Here is a 23266-nt window from a genome sequence, read left to right as displayed (position 1 = left end):
AATGAAGCAGGCAAAAAGGAATACAAACGTCTCAAAAATGAGATCAACAGGAAGTGCAAAATGGCTAAGCAGGGATGGCTAGAGGACAAATGTAAGGATGTAGAGGCCTTTCTCACTAGGGGTAAGATAGATACTGCCTACGGGAAAATTAAAGAGACCTTTGGAGATAAGAGAACGACTTGTATGAATATCAAGAGCTCAGATGGAAGCCCAGTTCTAAGCAAAGAAGGGAAAGCAGAAAGGTGGAAGGAGTATATAGAGGGTCTATACAAGGGCGATGTACTTGAGGACAATATTATGGAAATGGAAGAGGATGTAGATGAAGATGAAATTGGAGATATGATACTGCGTGAAGAGTTTGACGGATCACTGAAAGACCTGAGTATACAAGACCCCCGGAGTAGACAACATTTCATTGGAACTACTGACGGCCTTGGAAGAGCCAGTCCTGACAAAACTCTACCATCTGGTGAGCAAGATGTATGAAACAGGCGAAATACCCTCAGACTTCAAGAAGAATATAATAATTCCGATCCCAAAGAAAGCAGGTGTTGACAGATGTGAAAATTACCGAACTATCAGTTTAATAAGTCACAGCTGCAAAATACTAACACGAATTCTTTACAGACGAATGGAAAAACTAATAGAAGCCAACCTCAGGGAAGATCAGTTGGGATTCCGTAGAAACACTGGAACACGTGAGGCAATACTGACCTTATAACTTATCTTAGAAGAAAGATTAAGAAAAGGCAAACCTACGTTTCTAGCATTTGTAGACTTAGAGAAGGCTTTTGACAATGTTAACTGGAATACTCTCTTTCAAATTCTGAAGGTGGCAGGGGTAAAATACAGGGAGCGAAAGGCTATTTACAATTTGTACAGAAACCACACGGCAGTTATAAGAGTGGAGGGACATGAAAGGGAAGCAGTGGTTGGGAAGGGAGTAAGACAGGGTTGTAGCCTCTCCCCGATGTTATTCAATCTGTATATTGAGCAAGCAGTAAAGGAAACAAAAGAAAAATTCGGAGTAGGTATTAAAATTCATGGTGAAGAAGTAAAAACTTTGAGGTTCGCCGATGACATTGTAATTCTGTCAGAGACAGCAAAGGACTTGGAAGAGCAGTTGAATGGAATGGACAGTGTCTTGAAAGGAGGATATAAGATGAACATCAACAAAAGCAAAACAAGGATAACGGAATGTAGTCTAAGTCGGGTGATGCTGAGGGAATTAGATTAGGAAATGAGATACTTAAAGTAGTAAAGGAGTTTTGCTATTTGGGGAGCAAAATAACTGATGATGGTCGAAGTAGAGAGGATATAAAATGTAGACTGGCAATGGCAAGGAAAGCGTTTCTGAAGAAGAGAAATTTGTTAACATCGAGTATAGATTTAAGTGTCAGGAAGTCCTTTCTGAAAGTATTTGTATAGAGTGTAGCCAGGTATGGAAGTGAAACATGGACGATAACTAGTTTGGACAAGAAGAGAATAGAAGCTTTCGAAATGTGGTGCTACAGAAGAATGCTGAAGATTAGATGGGTAGATCACATAACTAATGAGGAAGTATTGAATAGGATTGGGGAGAAGAGAAGTTTGTGGCACAACTTGAACAGAAGAAGGGATCGGTTGGTAGGACATGTTCTGAGGCATCAAGGGATCACCAATTTAGTATTGGAGGGCAGTGTGGAGGGTAAAAATCGTAGAGGGAGACCAAGAGATGAATACACTAAGGAGATTCAGAAGGATGTAGGTTGCAGTAGGTACTGGGAGATGAAAAAGCTTGCACAGGATAGAGTGGCATGGAGAGCTGCATCAAACCAGTCACAGTACTGAAGACCACAACAACAACAACAACAACAACATTTACATGGGACTTGATATAACAATAGTACATATGCGCGAGGCTGCTTTTACCTTATACTAGATCGCTCAGGCACCGCAATCGCTCCCCACGACCTGCCCAGCCAACTCGATACACCAGACTGCTAGTAACTACTTACTCCTACTACCATACAGTTCCTACTACTAACACTGCTCTCTGGTCTGAGATTCTCTTATAGCTTACATATCGCAGGTAGCGCGTGAGCAATCCATCGAAATTACATCTGCTCGAATGCGCTAGCGACAAATTCCTTAGTCATGGACCTCTTAACTATATATAAACTGTCAGCTAATGGGCGTTCAGTTCGCTGTTGCTAGGCGGATCTGACGTCACGTTTGCGGACATTGTGACAGAAGTTTGTCTCAGAACACTGTCTCAGATTGTAAGATCCTACTTCCGAATAGTCTGATCTGGTCCCTACTAAGGTTGCACAACATTGCCTCCTATGATTAAATTACTGATGCTCCTTGCTGACACTTAATTGTCAAATGTACATGTAGCCTGGCTGCTACTGAGCACTCCCGATCGCATAAATGTGCGTGATACGTGGCTTAAAGACATGAAGAGAAGGCACATATGCACTACAGCATGGCTTAGGAGACGACAACACTGCCAACCAGGACTGAGATGGAAACCTTGGACAGGGCAGGGGTTAATGCCATCTGCTGATCAAAGAATGCAAACTGGTGTTCTGCAGCACTGTACAACACATCTTCCACTGGAGCACAACAGGAACTACAGTATGAATCTCACCACCATGTGAATATTGACTCAACCTAGGACCAGAAGCCACAACTGAAGATGATTACCACCCTCACATGATGAAGAGGGAATGGAATGTTTCCAGACATAGTCAAAAGAGAGAGATAACGACCCACTATTATAGGACCATGAGGAATTCATGACTGTGTGATATAGACAACGCAGGAAAGCACAAGCACTGGACGATCAAACTTGCGTAGCCCCTTGAGCGGATGTGCCTATGTATAAAGTGCGCCAACCATAAATAAAATTGTTTTGCAGTGTTCCATTGTTGCTACGCAGGTGTGAGCCCATACCAATTCTTTCATTATAGTTTCACCTAACACAGTGATAAATTGTGTTCTCATACGTCTAAGTGAGTAGCAGTAATGTAAAATAATCAATGAGCTAGGTAAGAAAAAAAATTTACGATCCATACAAGTAAAGACTGACATTACGAGCTAGCAGCACAATCCCACAGTGAGGCAGCAGTCTACGAGATAATTAGTTCTGACGCATGTGCATTGTCTAACATTTAGAGTGGATCATCTCTGTGTGGTAACACCTGTCCCTGGCATCAGTGATATAACGAAAGTTCAATTGATTATTGTTTAATTATACAGTACTTTAGCTCATGTTATGTAAGTTTATTTTATCGTTCTTTAATTAAACCAACGTTAAACTGTGATTATGCTCATATACGTTGAAACTGATAACAAAAAACAGCACTTCTTCACAAGTGTACAAAGGACGCAGCGCGCCTGCTCGTGTTATGAAAAATGGCGCACCCGTTCGAGGTGCGCCGTGGAAGCAGACATGCGACTTTATAATCGATACTCTCATATTTCTCCAAGGGAAGAGGCGCCATCCAGGCACTCTACACATGGCGATCAACAACACCAGGAAGGGTAGAGTCACAGCAACGAAGCCACCATGGATAATGCCTGCAACATGATTGCAGCTCTTCCACCAGTGACAATTTACCGCACATCAAACTAACTAGAAGTGAACAAAGCTCTGAAGGCACATCTGGATGGTGGACTCAAGGCAATGTACCAAAAACACCGCATCAGACATCATTTTGAGACCTTCGCTGGTCAACATAAAACGCTTAAGTTTTTTGCACTCAACGAAATTCCCTTCTTTATATGCCAGTCACCCGAAAATCAAGAACTGAAGATTGTTAAGCAGATTATCTCCCAATCAGCTTACTGGGTGAAGCTTATGAAATGCAAAGACAGTGACAAAGTACACAATCTTAGTTTCTTACTGTACACCAGGGTTCGGGTGGAAACCTATAGTAGCAGAGATGGCCCAATATAGTGTACACTCTGCCGGAACTATGAAGATACCACATACTACTGCTGTCTACCGGTGCAGTGCGTCCATTGTGGCGGTTGCCACACCTCAGCAGACTGCAAACTTCCCAAAACAGAGAAACCGACATGCACCAGTTGTGGTGAGACTTACCCTGGTTTTTATAAAGAATGTATAAAGTACCAAGAACTCCTCAAGAAATACTGGCTAAAATCAAACAACCAACCACCTCACTGCAGGATTGGTTGTGACAAGAATGTATGAAACCGACTGGGCCAGGCACCACCAAAACCATGAGTGCAGGCTTTGCCTCCGCACGGTCACCATGAAGAGCAGGAAAGACAGAGACCAATGTACACAGTGATGGCTGCAATCCTATACAGATGCGGCGTCCCCACCTCCTCAGTACAGCACCAGAAAGCTGTGAAACACGCTGCATGGTCACTAGCAGTGGCTTTCATGGACATCACAAAATTGCTGATGACCTTGCAACAAAAACTAATCACCATCCTCATGCTCATGGAGGACCTGATTAAAGCCTTTGTATCGCCTTAAATGTAGCCAAATCGCCACACCACTCACATGCAGCTATGCATTTGGAATGCAAATCGCATAAAGGCAAAGAAGACGGAAGTGACGTATTTTCTAACACACCATAGACTCGAAGTTGCTTTCATCTCAGAGACACATCTCCAGGAGTTGATGTACTTCAGAACTTGCAACATGTCCATTTACTATGTGGATAGGACAGGACAGAACAGAACAGGGGTGGGACAACCATCCTCATCCACTGAGACATCAGGTGTCTAAGAAGAATTGCCACAGCTTCAGAAAATCGAAGCCATGGCAGTTATCATCGCAGCAGAGATCGGAAACTTAGCGTGCGTAGTGGTGTCCATTAACCCTCATAAACCGCTACTCTCTGATGACATGCACCATCTCCTGGATGACGGACAAAGTCCTCCTGGGTGGTGGTCTCAACGGTACACACATGGGTTGGAACTATCGGAGGACAACGACTTTTAGAGACGTGTTGGGGGTAAATGTGATTGGCTCATAGGAATCCACAAGGATTCTGCCTTTCATACACAAACGTCCAGATGTTTTAGACGTCGCTGTTGTGAAGAACATCAATGCCAATATCCAATTATGGACAATAAATGACCTCTCATTGGTCTGTAAACTAGTGATTGGAGTTCTGAAGCGAGTATCTTTACATCCTTCATCCAGATTCACGAGGACTGTCGACTGGGACCAGTACTAGCTCTTTGACCAACATCAGGCAGAATATGGATGTTTGCCCCAGGGCAGCCATTGACAATGCTGTACTGCCAAAATAAAGATGGCAAGATCCAAATCCACGTCATAACTGTTCTAGCTGGATATTAACTTAGACAACTTCACACATTTAAAGATATCTAGGCACAATGGGACTGAGCGTGACAACACTGGACCAAGATCCAAAATCCGATGTACAGAGAGTACTTCACAGATTTAACAGAGATGTCCACAGATATGACTGAATAGCGACAAGAGGTCTGGGAGTAAGAAATGTTGGGCTTCTTACTTTGCACACAGGAGGAATGGCAGATTGTCAGAAATTTATGACAAAAGTCGCTACCAAAACGAGCCACCCAAAGCTCTCGAGCAGTTGTTCGATGCCGTGGCGCAAGCAGAGCTTTATCGGAAACATGTCAAGGCCAAATGGAAACGCCCCCACTACCACTAGTCAGCAGTGTACAGTTCCTCCGCTTTGAAGACCGCATCACCGAAGCCCTGGCACCATAGCCAGCCACTCCCACTCGAACACTGCCGTTGCTACACACATCAGCCAAAGTGAAGTGGATTATTAGATGGACGATCAATAGCTCCCCAGGAATGGACTATATCACCAACGAGGATCTCAATCATCTTCCTCAAAAACCGATAGTCCTGATTATGAGGATCATTAGCAGCTTCCTTCAGCAAATATATTTACCACGAGCCTGGAAAGCGGCTTGCATTACACTGATTGCAAAGCTGGGAAAACACGTGTTGCAGCCCAATAATTATCATCCCATTAGTCTTCTGCCGACTTTGGAGAAAATTTTCAAAGAATTCTACTCAGGAGAATTAATGCCAACTTGATTCAAAATGAGGTTATCTGCTCTGAACTGTTTGGTTTTCAGAGCCACTTGTCAGCAGAACTTCAACTCCTATGCGTTAGTTAAGCCATTCAGGACAACTTTGGTAACACAAGATGACAACCGGGATGTTTTTAGATCTGGAAAAGGTGTATGATAAAGTGTGGCGAGACCACCTCATACTCAAACTTCATCAGGACATGCCAATAGCAGATTTTAATTTTAAAAGGATTGACAGTTATCTTCAAGAGTAGGAACATTACATCTGAATAGCAGACGAAAACTCTGGGAAGAACTTGCGGTGGCTGGGACACCTGAATTGCAAACAGAAACTCTGGGAAGTGGCCATGATATCCCAAGGTTCTGTCATCTCTCCCACACTGGTCAACATCTATGTAAATGATGACCCAACTATACCTCATGTATCAGTCAGACTCTATGCCAATGACATGGCGTTCCTCTCCACTAGGAGGAACTTGAAGCACCCCATCACGCGTATGAGGCGACAAATCAACCTGATGGAACAGTGGGTCCTGATGAACAAAAATGCTGTCAACCCAAAGAGGACAGTGGCTGTACTTTCCATGAAATGGAAGCCACTCCTGAACATGAGGCCCACAATTAACACTCGACCTATTCCGTGGTCCCCAGTAGGGAAATACTTGGGGATCCATTTGAGTAAGAAACGTCTATTTTCACACCACATTGCCGACCATTCATGTCATTCTTCAAGAGTACCCACCTGAACTCCAGCATGAAGACACGACTTTGCAAAGCAACAATCGAACCTACATTGCTCTTTGGTTCGACATCTTGGGGGCAACATGTAAATAGAATTTCAAGTCACTTGAGGTGATACAAGACAGATGTCTGTGGATGGCACTGGGAGCTCTGTGGTGGACACACACAACGGAACTTGCTGATGCAGCGCAGGAAAAGCACCTGCTGCAAAAAGTGAAAGACAAACCACAGAAAATGTTCGACATAATTGGCAACTTAAGTAGCACACCTTGGCAGACAGTAGGAACAGTGCAAGTGCAGAGTTGGCGTGAGTATCAGGCACCATGGTCTATACTTCACGTCTAAGGCAACCGACAACCCATCACCACTCTATGCAGCTACATACCACCTTCAGTGAAGTACACCTACCAACAAAGCAGGTGTAAGGACCCAAATACGACTTCAAATCCTGTCGTATATGAGTAATAAATAAAGAAGTGTACCCTTTTACCCTAAATCTCACACAGGCAGCAAAATCAGCGGAATCGATAACGCTAGAATTCCCACCACTCATTCAAAAAAAGAGGAAAGAAAGAAAAATCGCTTACACTGCTTCACGTCAGGCTCAGCCAGTGAACAATGACTTACACGAAAATACGTTCAAAAGATGAAATATAAAAGAAGGCGTGAAAATATTTTTATAACATTATACAAGCAATAGCCTTTCAAATAATTGTATTAGTACGTTAGTGGTAATAAGGTAAGCTGAAAAGATTTAAAATACAAAAGTCTATGTGATAGGATATACGATAATAGACTGCCACCTGGTATTTTGGCTCAATATTTCAGGGACACTGTTTCCACGGAGATATCAAGATGGTTGCTGGTGGTTACTAATGTATCAGAAGACGTTGTTGCCATGAAGGTGGCTTGTGGTTGTCAATATTTGCCAGCAAAGATGAAGCAGTAACGTACTGCAGGCTGTATTGACGCCAATGTGTTGATACACTGTTGCCAGCACCAGGACATATGTTGGACGTCCATAAACGAATTCAGAAGCTCGATCAGTATAGTAATGATACTATAGTGCGAAAATACATAGTAGTAAAAGCAAGCCCTGATAAAATGTGGCTAACCAAAGCACGAGGGTTTATTATGAAGCATTTCCTTTAGGTATTAGATCACATTCGTATATAATGTCACAAGGATAATAAGAAGATGGTAGCAGTACATATAAAATATGTGAAATGCTGAAAACCGGAAATATTAGAAGGTAGTTTTCATAAGTGAATCAAGAATCAGAAGTTATAATCATTAAGTTTTGGTAAAAATCCAGCGTTGTATCACCATTCAAAAATAAGAATTAAACCTTAGATGAAATAAAAATGTTACTTGACAGAACGAAAAAAAATAAAAATTAGTGATTTTAGCGAAATTCGTTATTGTATCAATTCATCAGAAGAAAGTAGCGAAATCCATGCAATACAGTAGAAGAAAAAGTGGAGTGAAAAAAGGATGAAACGAAAAAGCAGCCATCCATTATGTTAAGTTATACTTGTAAATGCATTGCCAGTAAAAAATTAGTACACTGGAAAGACGACGTCGATACTGGTCCAGTAACAGCAAATACCACCTGTCGTATACTAGATATACTGATAATAGTTTCGATGTCGTCTGCTAACAGATAGCGTTGTGGCATAGCTACCAGAACGCCACCTGTGTCTACCCTCTAATACAGAATACTCACTGCCTGGAGACTTTGTGTCGTGCAGAATGGTCGTACAGTAAGGGCACCAGTGTCAGAGTGTACAGTTACCACAGCACAGGTAAGAGGACATGTGAGCCCACACATGTCAACACATGTTGTGTACCAGTTATTAAGTCAGATTATGGGGACACACAAAGGATCACTTGGGAGGGAGAAGGGCACACTGTAGTCTTCAACAATGAGAGCAGGTACTGCCAGCATGCACGTAAGTGATGGTCGATTGCAAGTACGACATAGACCAGATGAGTGCTGTCACATAGAGTGCATTTTTCCAGCAGGCACTGGCCCCATCATAGGCGTTATGTTCTGGGATGTGATAAAATACAACAGTCATTCACCTTTGGTGTTTCTGGAGGAGACGCTAACCAGAATTCAGAATGTGCAGAACGTTGTTAGACCCATTCTTTTGCTGTTCTTGCTACAGGAAGGTGATGTGCTGCTCCAGCAGAATAATTCTCGCCCATACAATTGTCCGTGAAATTGAACATTCCCTGCGAGATGCGCAGCAACTTCGCTGGCTAGAACAATCTCTAGATTTGTCTCCAATGGAGCACGCGGAATATAATAGGACGAGAAGTGTCTCGTGTGATTTTTCAACCAACAACTCTTACAGAACTACGTGAACAGGTGGAACAGGCGTGGCATAACATATCCCCGGACAGTATTCACCATCTGTATGATCGAATGGATGCCAGAGACAGTGCCTGCATTGCCGCCCATGAGGTCACACAGTGTACTAATATGAGTGTTTCAGCATGAGTCGATATCTGGTTCTCCAGAACCACTTGTGCTATTCATCTGTAAATGTAGTCATTTCATGTACTCCATATGCACTGTTACAGTAACAAATTGAGAGTAAATTAGAAACCTCTATAAGAGTGGACTATTTTTTTCTGGCAGAGTAAATCGAAAAATATTTTTTCACGAAAGTCTGTTCATTTAGAAGGGCTGAAGGGTTATTCTTGTAGTAAATAGCTATTTCAAGCCCTTCCAGTGTTCGACAACAATCCCAAGGAAGCAGTGTGCAAAATCATAAGGCCTTGCGTGGTATTGGTAAACGGTCTTGCTCCAGTTGTAATACAAGTTCCTGTCATGTCAACAAAGCTAAGTGCCGTTGGACTTGTCTGGCACTTGGTTGGGTGACCACTTCAGTCTACCGAGCACTGCTGGCAAGCAGGGTGCACTCGGCCCTTTTTAGACCAATTGAGGATCTACTTGATTGAAAAGTAGAAGCTTCGGTCATGAAAGCTGACGATGACTGAGTGATGTGCTGACAACATGCCCCTTCATATCCACACCCAGTGACGCCTTCAGCTGAGGACGTCACGGAGGTCGGTCGGTACTGTTGGACCTTCCGAGGCTTGTTCAGACGGAGTTAGTTAGTTATGCATGCTATTGTCTTCTGAATGATTATTATACATGAGGTGTCCAAAAATTGACGTTTTATGTGAGACACCTGAAACGTGCTCTTTGAAACGTGTTACAAAGTTGCTCCCAGTCTGTCCAATTGATACATCTTTTCACAATCATTACAAGTCAATTTATAAACACCTGGGCCAGAGCAAAATTGTTAAGCGTTTCTAATAGTGCACATCAGTCCATTGCAAAGCATATTTGCGATTGAATAGGCAATGGATATGTCAGTGTTTCTGAATAGTCTATTAATTCTGATAGATAAATCGTGTTAGAGAAGAAACATTTTGTAAGTGAAGGTTTTTTAGATCGTGTTTTTTTGGAAAAGGCCATCAACAATTCCCATATCATAATCATTTGCAGTCGCAGTTTGCTTTAAAACCTCAGATTAGCCTTGTTTTCTGCCCAGTGTTAGGGGTAATTTGACGATTCTATTAAGCATAAAGCACTGTCCCATTACTTAATAGAATGATCAAATTACCCCTAACGCCGGAGATGATTCACGTAACAGGGCAGTCTTTTGATAATACCTTATAAATAATAACCATTCAGGTGATGATATGCATGACCTTAAGATTTCGCACACTGCTCATAAGGAATTGTTGTTGAACACTATGGAAGAACTAAAAATATCGATTTATAAGAACAATCCTTCAGCCCTTCTAATTAAACATTTAAGACTTCCTGGAAGAAACGTTTTTGGATCTATTTAGAGGTCTTGTTTTAGCTCCTTCTTCGTTTCATCCTTTTTTCACATCACTTTTTACTCTATGACTGCATGAATTTCCCCAGTTTTTACTGATGAATATGATGCAGTAGCGAATTTCGCAAAAATTGCTAATTTTAATTTTCTCGTTACTGTGAGGTAATATTTTTACTTCGCGTACAGTTTAATCTTTATTTTGAATGGTGTTACAACGCTGGATTTTTACCAAAGTTCGCCGGCCAGAGTGGCCGAGCGGTTCTAGGCGCTACAATCTGGATCCACGCGACCGCTACGGTCGCAGGTTCGAATCCTGCCTCGGGCATGGATGTGTGTGATGTCCTTAGGTTAGTTAGGTTTAAGTAGTTCTAAGTTCTAGGGGACTGATGACCTCAGAAGTTAAGTCCCATAGTGCTCAGAGCCGTTTGAACCATTTGAACCATTTACCAAAGTTCAGATTTGCAATTAGCTTATGAAAACTGTGTTAGTATTTCTGTTTCGAACTATTTTAAATATTTTATACCTACTGCTACCGCCTCCTAATTATCCTTGTGATATATACGAATATGATCTAATATCTAAAGGAAATGCTTTATAGAGACCCTCATGCTTCAGTTACCCGTATTTTATCAGTGGTTTTATTGATGTTTATGAATTATGATATTACAGTTTTAGGCTTACTTTCAGTACTATTTATATTCACACTGCAATTTCATTAATATGCTGATCGATCTTCTGTTTTCGTTTATGGACATCTAACGAACATTTCAGTGCTATTGACAACAGATCAACACATCGGCGCCAATTCAGGCTGCGGTACCTTATTGCTTCATCTTTGCTGGCACATATCGATAACCACAAGCCATCGTCATGGCAATGACGTCTTCTGGTACATATCGGCCACGGTACATCCATAACCACCAGCAACCATCGTGATGACGACATCTCTGTGGAAACAGCGTCCTTGAAACTATGAGACAAATCACCAGGTGGCGGTCAATTACCATATAACTTATCACATATGCTTTCGTATTTAAAATCTTTTCAGCTTACAGTATAATCATTAACGAATTGATCCAATTATTTGAAAAGCTATTGCTTATATAATGTTATAAAACGACTTTCATCTCTTCTTTATTTTATCCGTTCTTTTGAATATATTTTCGTGTAAGTCATCGCTCATTGGCTGAAGACGATATTATACTGCACAAGCGCGTTTTCACCTATATTTAATCTATAGCAGATTACGTATCAGCAGCATTAAACGACAGTACCATCACGCAAGTGTTCTGTGTCCCGCCGGCTTAAATCATACGGGTAAATCCTGTGTTAATTTAACTTTTGTTATTTCTTTTGTTTGCACTCTGTTGTTTTCTCTTTCCTATTTTGGCACTATTTTATATTTTCTAGTGCTGTAATTCTATAGACGACTAGCATAAAGGCCGAAATCGGTCGTCATTTTGAAATAAATGCTTATTTGCGATGTTGGCTATTTCATTAAGTGATCAAATAAATAGTTTATGCATGGCAACTTATGGACAGCATGAATGCTTTTTTCTGAATTTAGATGAAGCCTTTTATGTTATTATTATTACTAAAATACTATTTCTGTCTTTAAAGAAAAAGAAAAATTATTATAGATAGGGGACTTTTATACATTGCTTTCTTATGTCTTTTGCAGTGTCACAAAGACAGCATGTTTTCGCTAGCTCATGGATTTCATGTATGCAGAAATCGTTTAGGGAGAGTTTCAGATTCAGAAGTTAAGCCTTTAGAATTTTGGCTTTTGGATACTGAAGCCGATCACTTCCTGCTCTGAATGGTAGGCATCCAATCAGTAAGAACAGACTGGTTAGGATCATTATCAGTAACAATTGCTGACAGTCTAAGCATGTAACATGTAAACCATACCGCACAACTGACATACGGCAGTGCCATGTCCAAGAGGGCAACGTCAGACTTTCCTACTGAATAACATTGAATGTACTTGCTTTTGATGTTCAGTATCACACAATGCACAACAAAGAATTCTAATAACAGGTGAAATATTAAGCCCACAAGGCAACGTGTAATGAAGGACGCCACAGTACACCAAGCTGCCTGAAACTACAGCATAATGCAAGTGGGAAATGTTGAGGCTGTAGGAGTGATGGTCGGGATACCATGATGGATGATGTGGCTCCAACCCTCATGGGATTGATTGATTGATAGAACGCATGTCATGCCTCTCCTCATTGCTTCCTTTATAGCTGTCAATGCTAAAGTAATTATTAACACACTGTAGTCAAGTCATATTTTGCTTTGTTGAATCAAGTTTTTAGTATTTACTTCGTAGATTCTTACTTATATTGCGTAGATTCTTACATACATTGCGTGTGAGTTTCGTATAGGAGGTGTAATTTCGAGGTCTAGTTACTGTAATCGTAAATTCAGACAGATTGTAGCGCAGTCGTTAGGCATTTGTTAAGGTTAGTTCATACATTCTTTGCGTGTTTCCCTTGCGTTATCTAGGCACGGACTCGTGTTTCAGTAGCTGTTGTTCAGCATCGATTAGAATGGACAGGGACTGTGATTGCTGTGTTTGGATGAGGGCTGAGTTGGCATCCCTTCGCTCACAGCTGCAGGCGGCGCTGACTTAGGTTGCGCAGCTTGAGGCTGTTGCCAATGGGAACCACTGTGGGGAGCCGGACTTGGGTATCACGGGGATGTCAACCTCGTCACGTCTGTCCCCAGATCGGTCTGCCGCTGTGGTTGCCCCGGTTGCTGCCCGCAGTGGGGCTGAGCCCTCGCCTGTGTTTGATTAGGAGGTCGTTCCAAGGCTTGGCAGGCAGCGAAAAACGTTCCTGGAGGCTGATCAGAAAGCCTCCCTGGTGCGTCTGACAAACAGGTTTCAGGTACTGTCTCTGGCTGAGCCACATGCAGCTACCTGCCCTGTTTGAGAGGATGATTCTCAGCCTTCAAGGTCCGGGCAATCGCAGATGGTGGGCTTATTGGTAGTTGGGAGCTCCAATGTTAGGCGCGTAGTGGGGACCCTTAGGGTTCAAATGGCTCTGAGCACTATGGGACTTAACATCTATGGTCATCAGTCCCCTAGAACTTAGAACTACTTAAACCTAACTAACCTAAGCACATCACACAACACCCAGCCATCACGAGGCAGAGAAAATCCCTGACCCTGCCGGGAATCGAACCCGGGAACCCGGGCGTGGGAAGCGAGAACGCTACCGCACGACCACAAGATGCGGGCAGGACCCTTAGGGATATGGCGGCTAAGGAGGGGAAGAAATCCAGTGTGCACTCCGTGTGGATTCCGGGTGGAGTCATTCCTGATGTGGAAAGGGTCCTTCCGGATGTCATGAAGAGCACAGGGTGCAGCCAGCTGCAGGTGGTGGCACATGTCGGCATTAATGACGTGTGTCGCTTTGGATCTGAGGAAATTCTCTCTGGATTCCAGCGGCTATCTGATTTGGTGAAGGCTGCCGGTCATGCTTACGAGATGAAGGCAGAGCTCACCATCTGCAGCATCGTTAACAGAACCGACTGCAGACCTTTGGTGCACAGCCGGATGGAGGGTCTGAATCAGAGGCGCAGACGGTTTTGCGACCGTGTTGGCTGCAGATTCATTGACTTGCGCCGTAGGGTGGTGGGGTTTCGGGTTCCGCTGAATAGGTCAGGAGTTCACTACACTTAGCTGGTGGCTACACGGGTAGCGGAGGCTGTGTGGCGTGGACTGAGAGGTTTTTTAGGTTAGAAGGCCTCGGGACAGTACGGGGTGGGCTGCAATCTCAAAGGGTGCATGGCAAATACAGAACGTGCCTGGATCAAGGAACAGTCGGAATTGTAGTTGTAAATTGTTGTAGTTGTGCTGGGAAAGTCCCTGAGCTTCAAGCGCTAATGGAAAGCACAGAAGCTGAAATCGTTATAGGTACAGAAGCTGGCTAAAGCCTGAAATAAGTTCTGCAGAAATTTTTACGAAGTCTCAGATGGTCTTCAGGAAAGATAGATTAGGCAGAATTGGTGGTGGCGTGTTTGTGTCTGTCAGTAGTGGATTATCTCATAGTGAAGTTGAAGTAGATACTCCGTGCGAATTGGTATGGTTGGAGGTTATACTTAACAGCCGAACTAAGTTAATAATTGGCTCCTTCTACCGACCCCCAGACTCCGATGATATAGTTGCTGAACAGTTCAGAGAAAATTTGAGTCTCGTAACAAATAAATACTCCACTCATACGGTTATAATTGGTGGGGACTTCAACCTTCCCTCGATATGTTGGCAAAAATACTTGTTCAAAACCGGTGGTAGACAGAAAACATCTTCCGAGATTGTCCTAAATGCTTTCTCCGACAATTATTTCGAGCAGTTAGTCCACGAACCCACGCGAATTGTAAATGGTTGCGAAAACACACTTGACCTCTTAGCCACAAACAATCCAGAGCTAATAGAGAGCATCATGACTGATACAGGGTTAGTGATCACAAGGTCGTTGTAGCTAGGCTCAATACCGTTTCTTCCAAATCCACCAGTAACAAACGCAAAATAATTTTATTTAAAAAAGCGGATAAAGTGTCACTAGGAGCCTTCCTAAGAGACAACCTCCATTCCTTCCGAACTGACTATGCGAATGTAGACGAGATGTGGCTCAAATACAAAGATATAGTAGCAACAGCAATTGAGAGATTCATACCTCATAAATAGGTAAGAGATGGAACTGATCCCCAATGGTACACAAAACAGGTCCGAACGCTGTTGCAGAGGCAACGGAAAAAGCATGCGAAGTTCAGAACGCGAAATCCCGAAGAGTGGCTAAAATTTACAGACGCGCGAAATTTGGCACGGACTTCAGTGCGAGATGCCTTTAATAGGTTCCACAACGAAACATTGTCTCGAAATTTGGTAGATAATCCGAAGAAATTCTGGTCGTATGTAAAGTACACAAGCGGCAAGACACAGTCAATACGTTCGCTGCGCAGTGCCGATGGTACTGTTACCGACGACTGTGCCACTAAAGCGGAGTTATTGAACGCAGTTTTCCGAAATTCCTTCACCAGGGAAGACGAATGGAATATTCCAGAATTTGAAACACGATCAGCTGCTAGCATGAGTTTCTTAGAAGTAGATACCTTAGGGGTTGCGAAGCAACTCAAGTCGCTCGATACGGGCGAGTTTTCAGGTCCAGATTGTATACCGGTTAGGTTCCTTTCAGATTACGCTGATACAATAGCTCCCTACTTAGCAATCATATACAACCGCTCGCTCACCGCTAGATCTCTACCTACAGATTGGAAAATTGCACAGGTCGCACCAGTGTTTAGGAAGGGTAGTAGGAGTAATCCATCGAACTACAGACCTATATCATTGACGTCAGTGTGCAGTAGTGTTTTGGAGCATATACTGTATTCAAACATTATAAATCACCTCGAAGGGAATGATCTATTGATACGTAATCAGCACGGTTTCAGAAAACATCGTTCTTGTGCAACGCAGCTAGCTCTTTATTCACGAAGTAATGGCTGTTATCGACGGGGGATCTCAAGTCGATTCCGTATTTCTAGATTTCCGGAAAGCTTTTGACACCATTCCTCACAAGCTACTTCTAATCAAGCTGCAGGCCCATGGGGTGTCATCTCAGTTGTGCGACTGGATTCGTGATTTCCTGTCAGGAAGGTCGCAGTACGTAGTAATAGACGGCAAATCGTCGAGTAAAACTGAAGTGATATCAGGTGTTCCCCAGGGAAGCGTCCTGGGACCTCTGCTGTTCCTGATCTATATAAATGACCTGGGTGACAATCTGAGCAGTTCTATTAGGTTGTTCGCAGATGATGCTGTAATTTACCGTCTAGTAAAGTCATCCGAAGACCAGTATCAGTTGCAAAGCGATTTAGAAAAGATTGCTGTATGGTGTGGCGGGTGGCAGTTGCTAAATAACGAAAAGTGTGAGGTGATCCACATGAGTTCCAAAAGAAATCCGTTTTTTTTTTTTTTTTTTTTATTCGTGTCAGAAGCACCATGGATACAGGAATATAAAAAAAAATGAATAGCACACAGAAAGAAATTAATTACAGGCATATGAAAATATATATAAATATATATACAAATATGTGTGCACAGAAACAGAATGTTATAGGCATTTGGCCCATAAGCGGGCTACGTCGACAGCATTTGGGGTTGCCAACATCAGATCCTCTAAAGTGCAGTGTGAAGGACATTCAGGGCAGTTATACATGTGCTGGGTCGTCTGCACCTCTCCACAGTCGCAGAGATTAGATGTAGTAGAATATCCCCACTTCAGAAGGTTGACCGTGCAGTGTTGGTGCGTAGCCTGTTTAGTGATCTCCAGACCACCCAATCCTCATCGTAACCTGGTGCCAATTCTTCCTTTGGTTCCATCCAGTGCCCTTCTCCCGACCGCTTCCATCTCTCCACCCTAGATCCAGGTTGGTCGCTAAAATCTTCGGTTGCTCTGAGAAAACTGCGTCTAGATTTGAAGCGTTTGGTGGCTGGCTGAGTTTTGTGGAGGGGGTGGCTCTCTGCCATCTCAGCCCTCGCTCTTTCACTATAGGCTGCCGCTTCTCTTCGCACTGCAGGAGGTGCAATCCCAGCAAGATGGTAGAGCTTGTCTGTTGGCGTCGGTTTCAGACATCCAGTGACGAGCCTGCAGGTCTCGTTCAGAGCAATGTCGACCTATTTAGCGTGAGTAGAGTTGTACCAGACACTGCTTGCATATTCGCCTGCTGGGAAGCAAACTACTAGTGCTATGGTCCTCACTACCTCTGGCTTTGCGCCCCAGGAGGAGTTCGTTATTTTCCGAAGAATATTATTTCTGCCGCTCAGCTTCATTTTGGTGTTAATACAGTGCTGTTTATACGCCAGAGCCCTGTCTAGGGTTACTCCTAGGTATCTGGGGTTAACGCAGTGTTCGAGGAGTGTGTCCTTCCAGAAGACACGCAGCTTACGGGATGCCTGCTTGTTATGGAGATGGAAGGCGCAAACTTGTGTTTTGCTAGGGTTCGGCTTGAGTTGATTGTCGGCGTAGTACTGACAGAGCATGTCTAGCGCATCCGTGAGCCTTGTCTCAACATCCTCAAAGGAGTCACCCTGTACGACCATAGCATGGTCATCGGTGTAGATATAGTTTTCCGTACCAGCTAGCAGTGGTTGATCGTTGGTGTATATGTTAAAAAGTAAGGGTGCCAGTACGCTGCCCTGAGGGAGACCATTTTTCTGGGCCCGCCACCTGCTATGCATCCCTTGGAGTTCCACAGAGAACCTACGGTTCTCTAACAGACTTCTAACTGTGGATGTGAATTTAAAGTCCCTGGTAATGGCATACAGCTTCTTCATTAGCAGACGTAAGTTGACGGTGTCATATGCGGCTGTCAAGTCTATAAAGGCAACACCGGTTATTTTCCGGTTCTCATAGCCATCTTCAATCAGCTGTGTGGGGTTAATTACCTGAGTTGTAGTGCTTTTCCCTGGGCGGAAACCTGCTTGTTGGGGGATTAGGTAGCGTTCTATGGCACTGGAGAGGCGATCCTGGAGTATTGTTTCAAAGATTTTAAAGATATGGCAGAGAAGTGATACGGGTCGGAAATTTCTGGGGTCATCAACATTTTTGCCTGGTTTTAAAATGGCAATAACTTTAGCCTTCCTCCAGATTGTGGGAATCTGACCTGTTTCCATGCAATTGTTAAACAGTTTCAGTAGCCATTGTTTAACGTTGGGACCAAAGTGTTTAATCTGTTCAACAGAAATCCCGTCCAGGCCCGGGGCCTTCCTTAGCTTGCATTTCGCTATGGCTTTGTCCAGATCTGCCATTGTGAGAGGGGTGGCCAGAGTTGAATTTTCTTGGTGTTGAATCCTGTCTATTTTGGTCTCCGACTTCCTGATTTTGGTGTCAGGTTTCCCATTCTTGAGAAGCTGGTGGGCTATTTGGTCGGCTGTGACGGGAGCATGTCCTGGAGAGAAAGTCGGGTCATTGTTGAGATGTTTAAGGAGTGTCCAGGCTTTCTGACTGCTCCTTTTCATGTCCAATTCCTCTATTGTCCTCAGGCATTTCTCTCTCCTGGTTTTAGCTAGTGACTCGGTTAGCTGCTCGCCCGCAGTGATAGTTTCCGCGGATAGAGGTTTTGCGTCAAACAGTGTCAGGTATTGCTGCAACTGATCCTCTAATTCTGGCGTAAGGCCTTCAACATAATTGCTTCTGCATCCTCTAGGGATCGATTGCTTGGAACACCACTGCACAGCCTTCACGAAATTGTCATAGAATCTTGGTTCAGGTGGTAGGTTGTTTACAAAATCTTCCATGAGGTTTTGAAAGGTTGACCATTCTGCTTTCTTAAAATTGTACCTACGGCGAAAAGGTACGCTATGGGGTTTAACGACAGATGTGATCTGGCACATTATTGGACGGTGCTGGGTGTTTGGTATTGGTGAGCAAACTCCTTTTGAGCATTGGGACGGTACTTGATGGCTAACGAAGATGAGGTCCGGGTTATAACCTCTCCCCCATCTGCCACTGTTGTAGGAAGCAGGCAGTTTATTGTCATGTATCAGTTTTGGGTTGTTTAGCTCGGCCCAGCAGATCACAGCCGTGCCATTGTCGTCCTCTTCTTGGTAGCCCCACTGCGTACTGTGGCTGTTGAAATCACTGATTACAAAATTAATTCTGTCTTTATTAAAAAATTTTACGTTGGAGCTGGAAAAGTCCACAGTTGGTGGTTTATACACTGATGTAACAGTGCAGTCACTAAGTTCAATGGTTAGCACTTCAGTATCATTGATGTCGTTTATACTGCGTGAAAGGATCTGCATGTTTGGCCTGGTAAAGATTGCGCTGCCATACTGTCGGCGTTTATCTTGGGTCTTTTGAGTGTGCTATCTCTGTGAGTTTCTTGTAGACACAGGACGTCACATTTCTCTTTCTGACAGGGGTCTTGTAGCAGACGTACTTTGCATGCAGACAGGCCTTCAATATTTACAGAGATAATCGTCAGTGCTGGGCCTGATAAGATCCTTTTCTGTAGGATTGTCATGTTGCTTCTGGAGTGAAAGGATCAGCCGGTATACAACCGCCCAGAGGACGCCCGAGTATGTGTATTGCATTCACATACTCTTCGTGGAGGCTCCTTTCTTGTCCATTGGAATTCTATTACTCGATAAATAGTACAATTCTCAAGGCTGTCAATTCAACTAAGTACCTGGGTGTTAAAATTATGAACAACTTCAGTTGGAAAGACCACATACATAATATTGTGTGGAAGGCGAGCCAAAGCTTGCGTTTCATTGGCAGGACACTTAGAAGATGCAACAAGTCCATTAAAAAGACAGCTTACACTACACTCGTTCGTCCACTGTTAGAATATTGCTGTGCGGTGTGGGATCCTTACCAGGTGGGATTGACGGAGGACATCGAAAGGGTGCAAAAAAGGGCAGCTCGTTTTGTATTATCACGTAATAGGGGAGAGAGTGTGGCAAATATGATACGGGAGTTGGGATGGGAGTCATTAAAGCAAAGACATTTTTCGTCGCGGCGAGATCAATTTACGAAATTTCAGTCACCAACTTTCTCTTCCGAATGCGAAAATATTTTGTTGAGCCCAACCTACATAGGTAGGAATTATCATCAAAATAAAATAAGAGACATCAGAGCTCGAACAGAAAGATTTAGGTGTTTGTTTTTCCTGCGCGCTGTTTGGGAGTGGAATGGTAGAGAGATAGTATGATTGTTGTTCGATGAACCCTCTGCCAAGCTCTTAAATGTGAATTGCAGAGTAATCATGTAGATGTAGATGTAGTATTACAAAAGCACATGATAAGAAACTTAAATTTTGGAGATAAAATTTTTGAGAAAATTTTTGAGAAGATCTTATGTCCTGTGGAAGATGCAGATGATGATTGGAGAGAAGGAGACACCCAAGATTGACAGAAATGACATAACAACATAGCTTTCTCCAGAAGAGGGCCTCAGTATCTGAACACATTTGAGCCACAACTGATTTAGAGCAACTTGACTACATAGAACTACTGAAATCCTTTTACAAGAATTTGAAAAGCTTGGCCATTGGTTACCAACCTACATGTAGGCTTTATAAACAACGCAGGATCACAGGCTTTTCAGAAGATATACAGATTCACTGTTTATTCCCCTCTAATACTGGCATACCACTGGCTGTGGACAGTGAAAAATCGTTCTATAAAATTTGATATTACTCTGATTGTTTGGTGTTGGTCTATCTGTAACTATTCTTCTTCTGTCTATTGTATGTAAGGATGAGCTGACTTTATGGTGGAAGCTGAAGGCCAGTAAATTTAATTAAGAAAACATTTAAAAACCCAGACAACAGTACACAGATGGATTTATTGAAGATAGAGGACCAGTTGTGAAAACTGTTGAGGGGATGGAAAAGCATAAATACTCTGTAACTGCAGGCAGTATGCAGGGTGAGCATATGACAATAAAGGTTATTATACTTCATGAAATATGCTTTGTTGGAGAGAGAACTTACATTGCGAAGAGCCTACTGAAATGTAGCACAATGCGGGATCATCGGGATGTAAGTTTATTGAAAAATTGGTCCGAAAATTATCGTTTTTATATGTAGCGAAATGTACAAGCGGTTTTCATTGGAATATTGTTTTCTTTTTCCAGGTTCTTGAACATCCTTTGGAAGTGTCATGGTCCACTGATGTTACTGATGATCCCAGACTAAATTTTGGGTGGGATGAAACTGAGAATAATGTAAGCATTTATATCCCTGAATACTGCATATGGAATGGGTAGTCGTAAAAAAGTAGTTGCCTAATTGTTGAATGTTAAGGACTCAATATTTATATTGTGACCATGCCCTAGAGCTTAGCACTATTAATTTCCCAGTATTCTTATATTATTCCAGTTGACTTTGATTGTCAACTATTATTTTCTGACTATGGTTTGTAATGATATATAAAATCTTATTTACAGTGGCCCCTCTAAATGTCAAATATTTTGTGTAATGCATATGTGCAGTACTGTACTTTTATGTAATTTTCCATATAGCAAGGGCCTTACCAACCACATGTCTGCTCTATAAGCCTCTTCCATTTCCCTTTGTAGAGTGTGATGTATGTCCAGTCTAAATTGATGTCTGTGGTGTGCATACTGTAAGACCTTCGGTACACACACCATCAGATTATTTGACTTGTCACTCTAACGAAGTAGGCGAGTGTCAACAATATGTCTCGTGGTCTTATCGTGGCGTGTTTATCTTCCGCCATTATGTCAGATGATAGAAATGCCACTTGCACACTTAGAGTAGCAGATTGATGGTGACCAACTTTAAACATAACTTGATTAATTTTCACACACATTTATTAAAATAATAACAAGCATAAAATTACTTAACTTGATTCTGGATACTATTTACAATTGACAATCTGAAGTTCCTTTGGTCTTCGTACGTTAATCTTATTCTCACATATCTCTGATACTTGACAAAATGTCTATGCATTTATCTTCATGGCTACATACAGCAATATGATAATCTTCTTAGCTGCAGACTGAAACTTGACTATAGACTGGTACAGACTAATCTGAGGTCTGTAGATTCTTTATAATACTTCACGCATTCAGGTATCACTGCGCGAGTGTGATCCGCGAGGAGAAAAGGTTCTACATTAGCAGCAATCTCATTGGCTGCGTTACATATTAATATGCGGATCGGCGGAAGCAGAATTTGGTCTGTCTCTAAGGCAGCGCCATCTCGTAGTGCGGAGACGGACGAGCGGTGCGCCTGTGTTGTTGTGCTTAGCGGGGCGCACTCTAGTGGGAAAGTTGTGTACACACTGACTATGCGGAACTATGTACACAACAATGTCCATCCTAGCTGTATCATCTCAGATGTTGTGTTGCCATTTATTCCAGATCTTTGTCTTTCTCTTGTTGCAACTATGGCCCCAGACAATATTTCTGTAGGCAGTCTATTCTTTAACATTGTTGCTATGTGATCAGCCAGCTCAGCCTTTTCTGTAGTACTTTGACAATGTTGCATGTCCATACCACTCGGGTAGCTCTTAATTTTTCCTATATTCATTTTGTGTTATTGTTGTTGATTGCATATCCAAAACTTTTTCTTAATATTTTTCAGTCTAATACAATAGTTTTTGTCTTCCATTCTATATATTGAAGCTCTACTTCAATGTAATATTACTGGTTAGGTAGGTGTCTGATAATGTCGTGAATAGTGTGAAGATGTCTTTCCTTTGAGATAGTATTATAGCTTTCTTTTCGATGCTGCAAGGTGATCATATATTTCTATATCTGTTCTATTGTCTTTACTAAACAGTTCACTAAGTACTTGAAATGGTAAACTGCCTTGAAAGCGGATCCATACACAGTCAGTGATGCATCAACGCATCACTTTGAATTTTTTTACTTATTGCTAGACATTCTGTCTTCCCGTCATTAGTTTGTAACTCTTGTTTTCATTCATTTCACAGTTTTGCACAATTCCACTTAACTCTCTGTTAGAACTACTTATTAATCCAATATCATCTGCGTAGCTGACTAGTAACGTTCACACCCTGCAGTTGGATCCATTGTTGGTCAGTTTTAGTTAATTCTGTA

General features: G+C 42.6%; 1 protein-coding gene across 10 annotated transcripts in view; it reads left to right on the top strand.

Moving 5' to 3' along the window:
* LOC126426972 (uncharacterized) overlaps positions 1-23266 on the top strand; it is a 281549-nt gene that overhangs the window by 142258 nt on the left and 116025 nt on the right. For 9 of the 10 annotated variants that reach the window (XM_050089124.1, XM_050089130.1, XM_050089128.1 and 6 more), the window contains one exon: positions 21314-21403. The exons of the other annotated variant lie outside the window; for it this stretch is intronic. In XM_050089124.1, coding sequence (XP_049945081.1) covers positions 21314-21403 — 90 coding nt within the window. The remainder of the gene's footprint in view (positions 1-21313; positions 21404-23266) is intronic. 10 annotated transcript variants of the gene reach the window in all.

Source organism: Schistocerca serialis, chromosome 11, assembly GCF_023864345.2.
Source record: "Schistocerca serialis cubense isolate TAMUIC-IGC-003099 chromosome 11, iqSchSeri2.2, whole genome shotgun sequence".
NCBI lineage: Eukaryota > Metazoa > Arthropoda > Insecta > Orthoptera > Acrididae > Schistocerca > Schistocerca serialis.
This window is presented reverse-complemented; position numbering and strand designations above follow the sequence as displayed.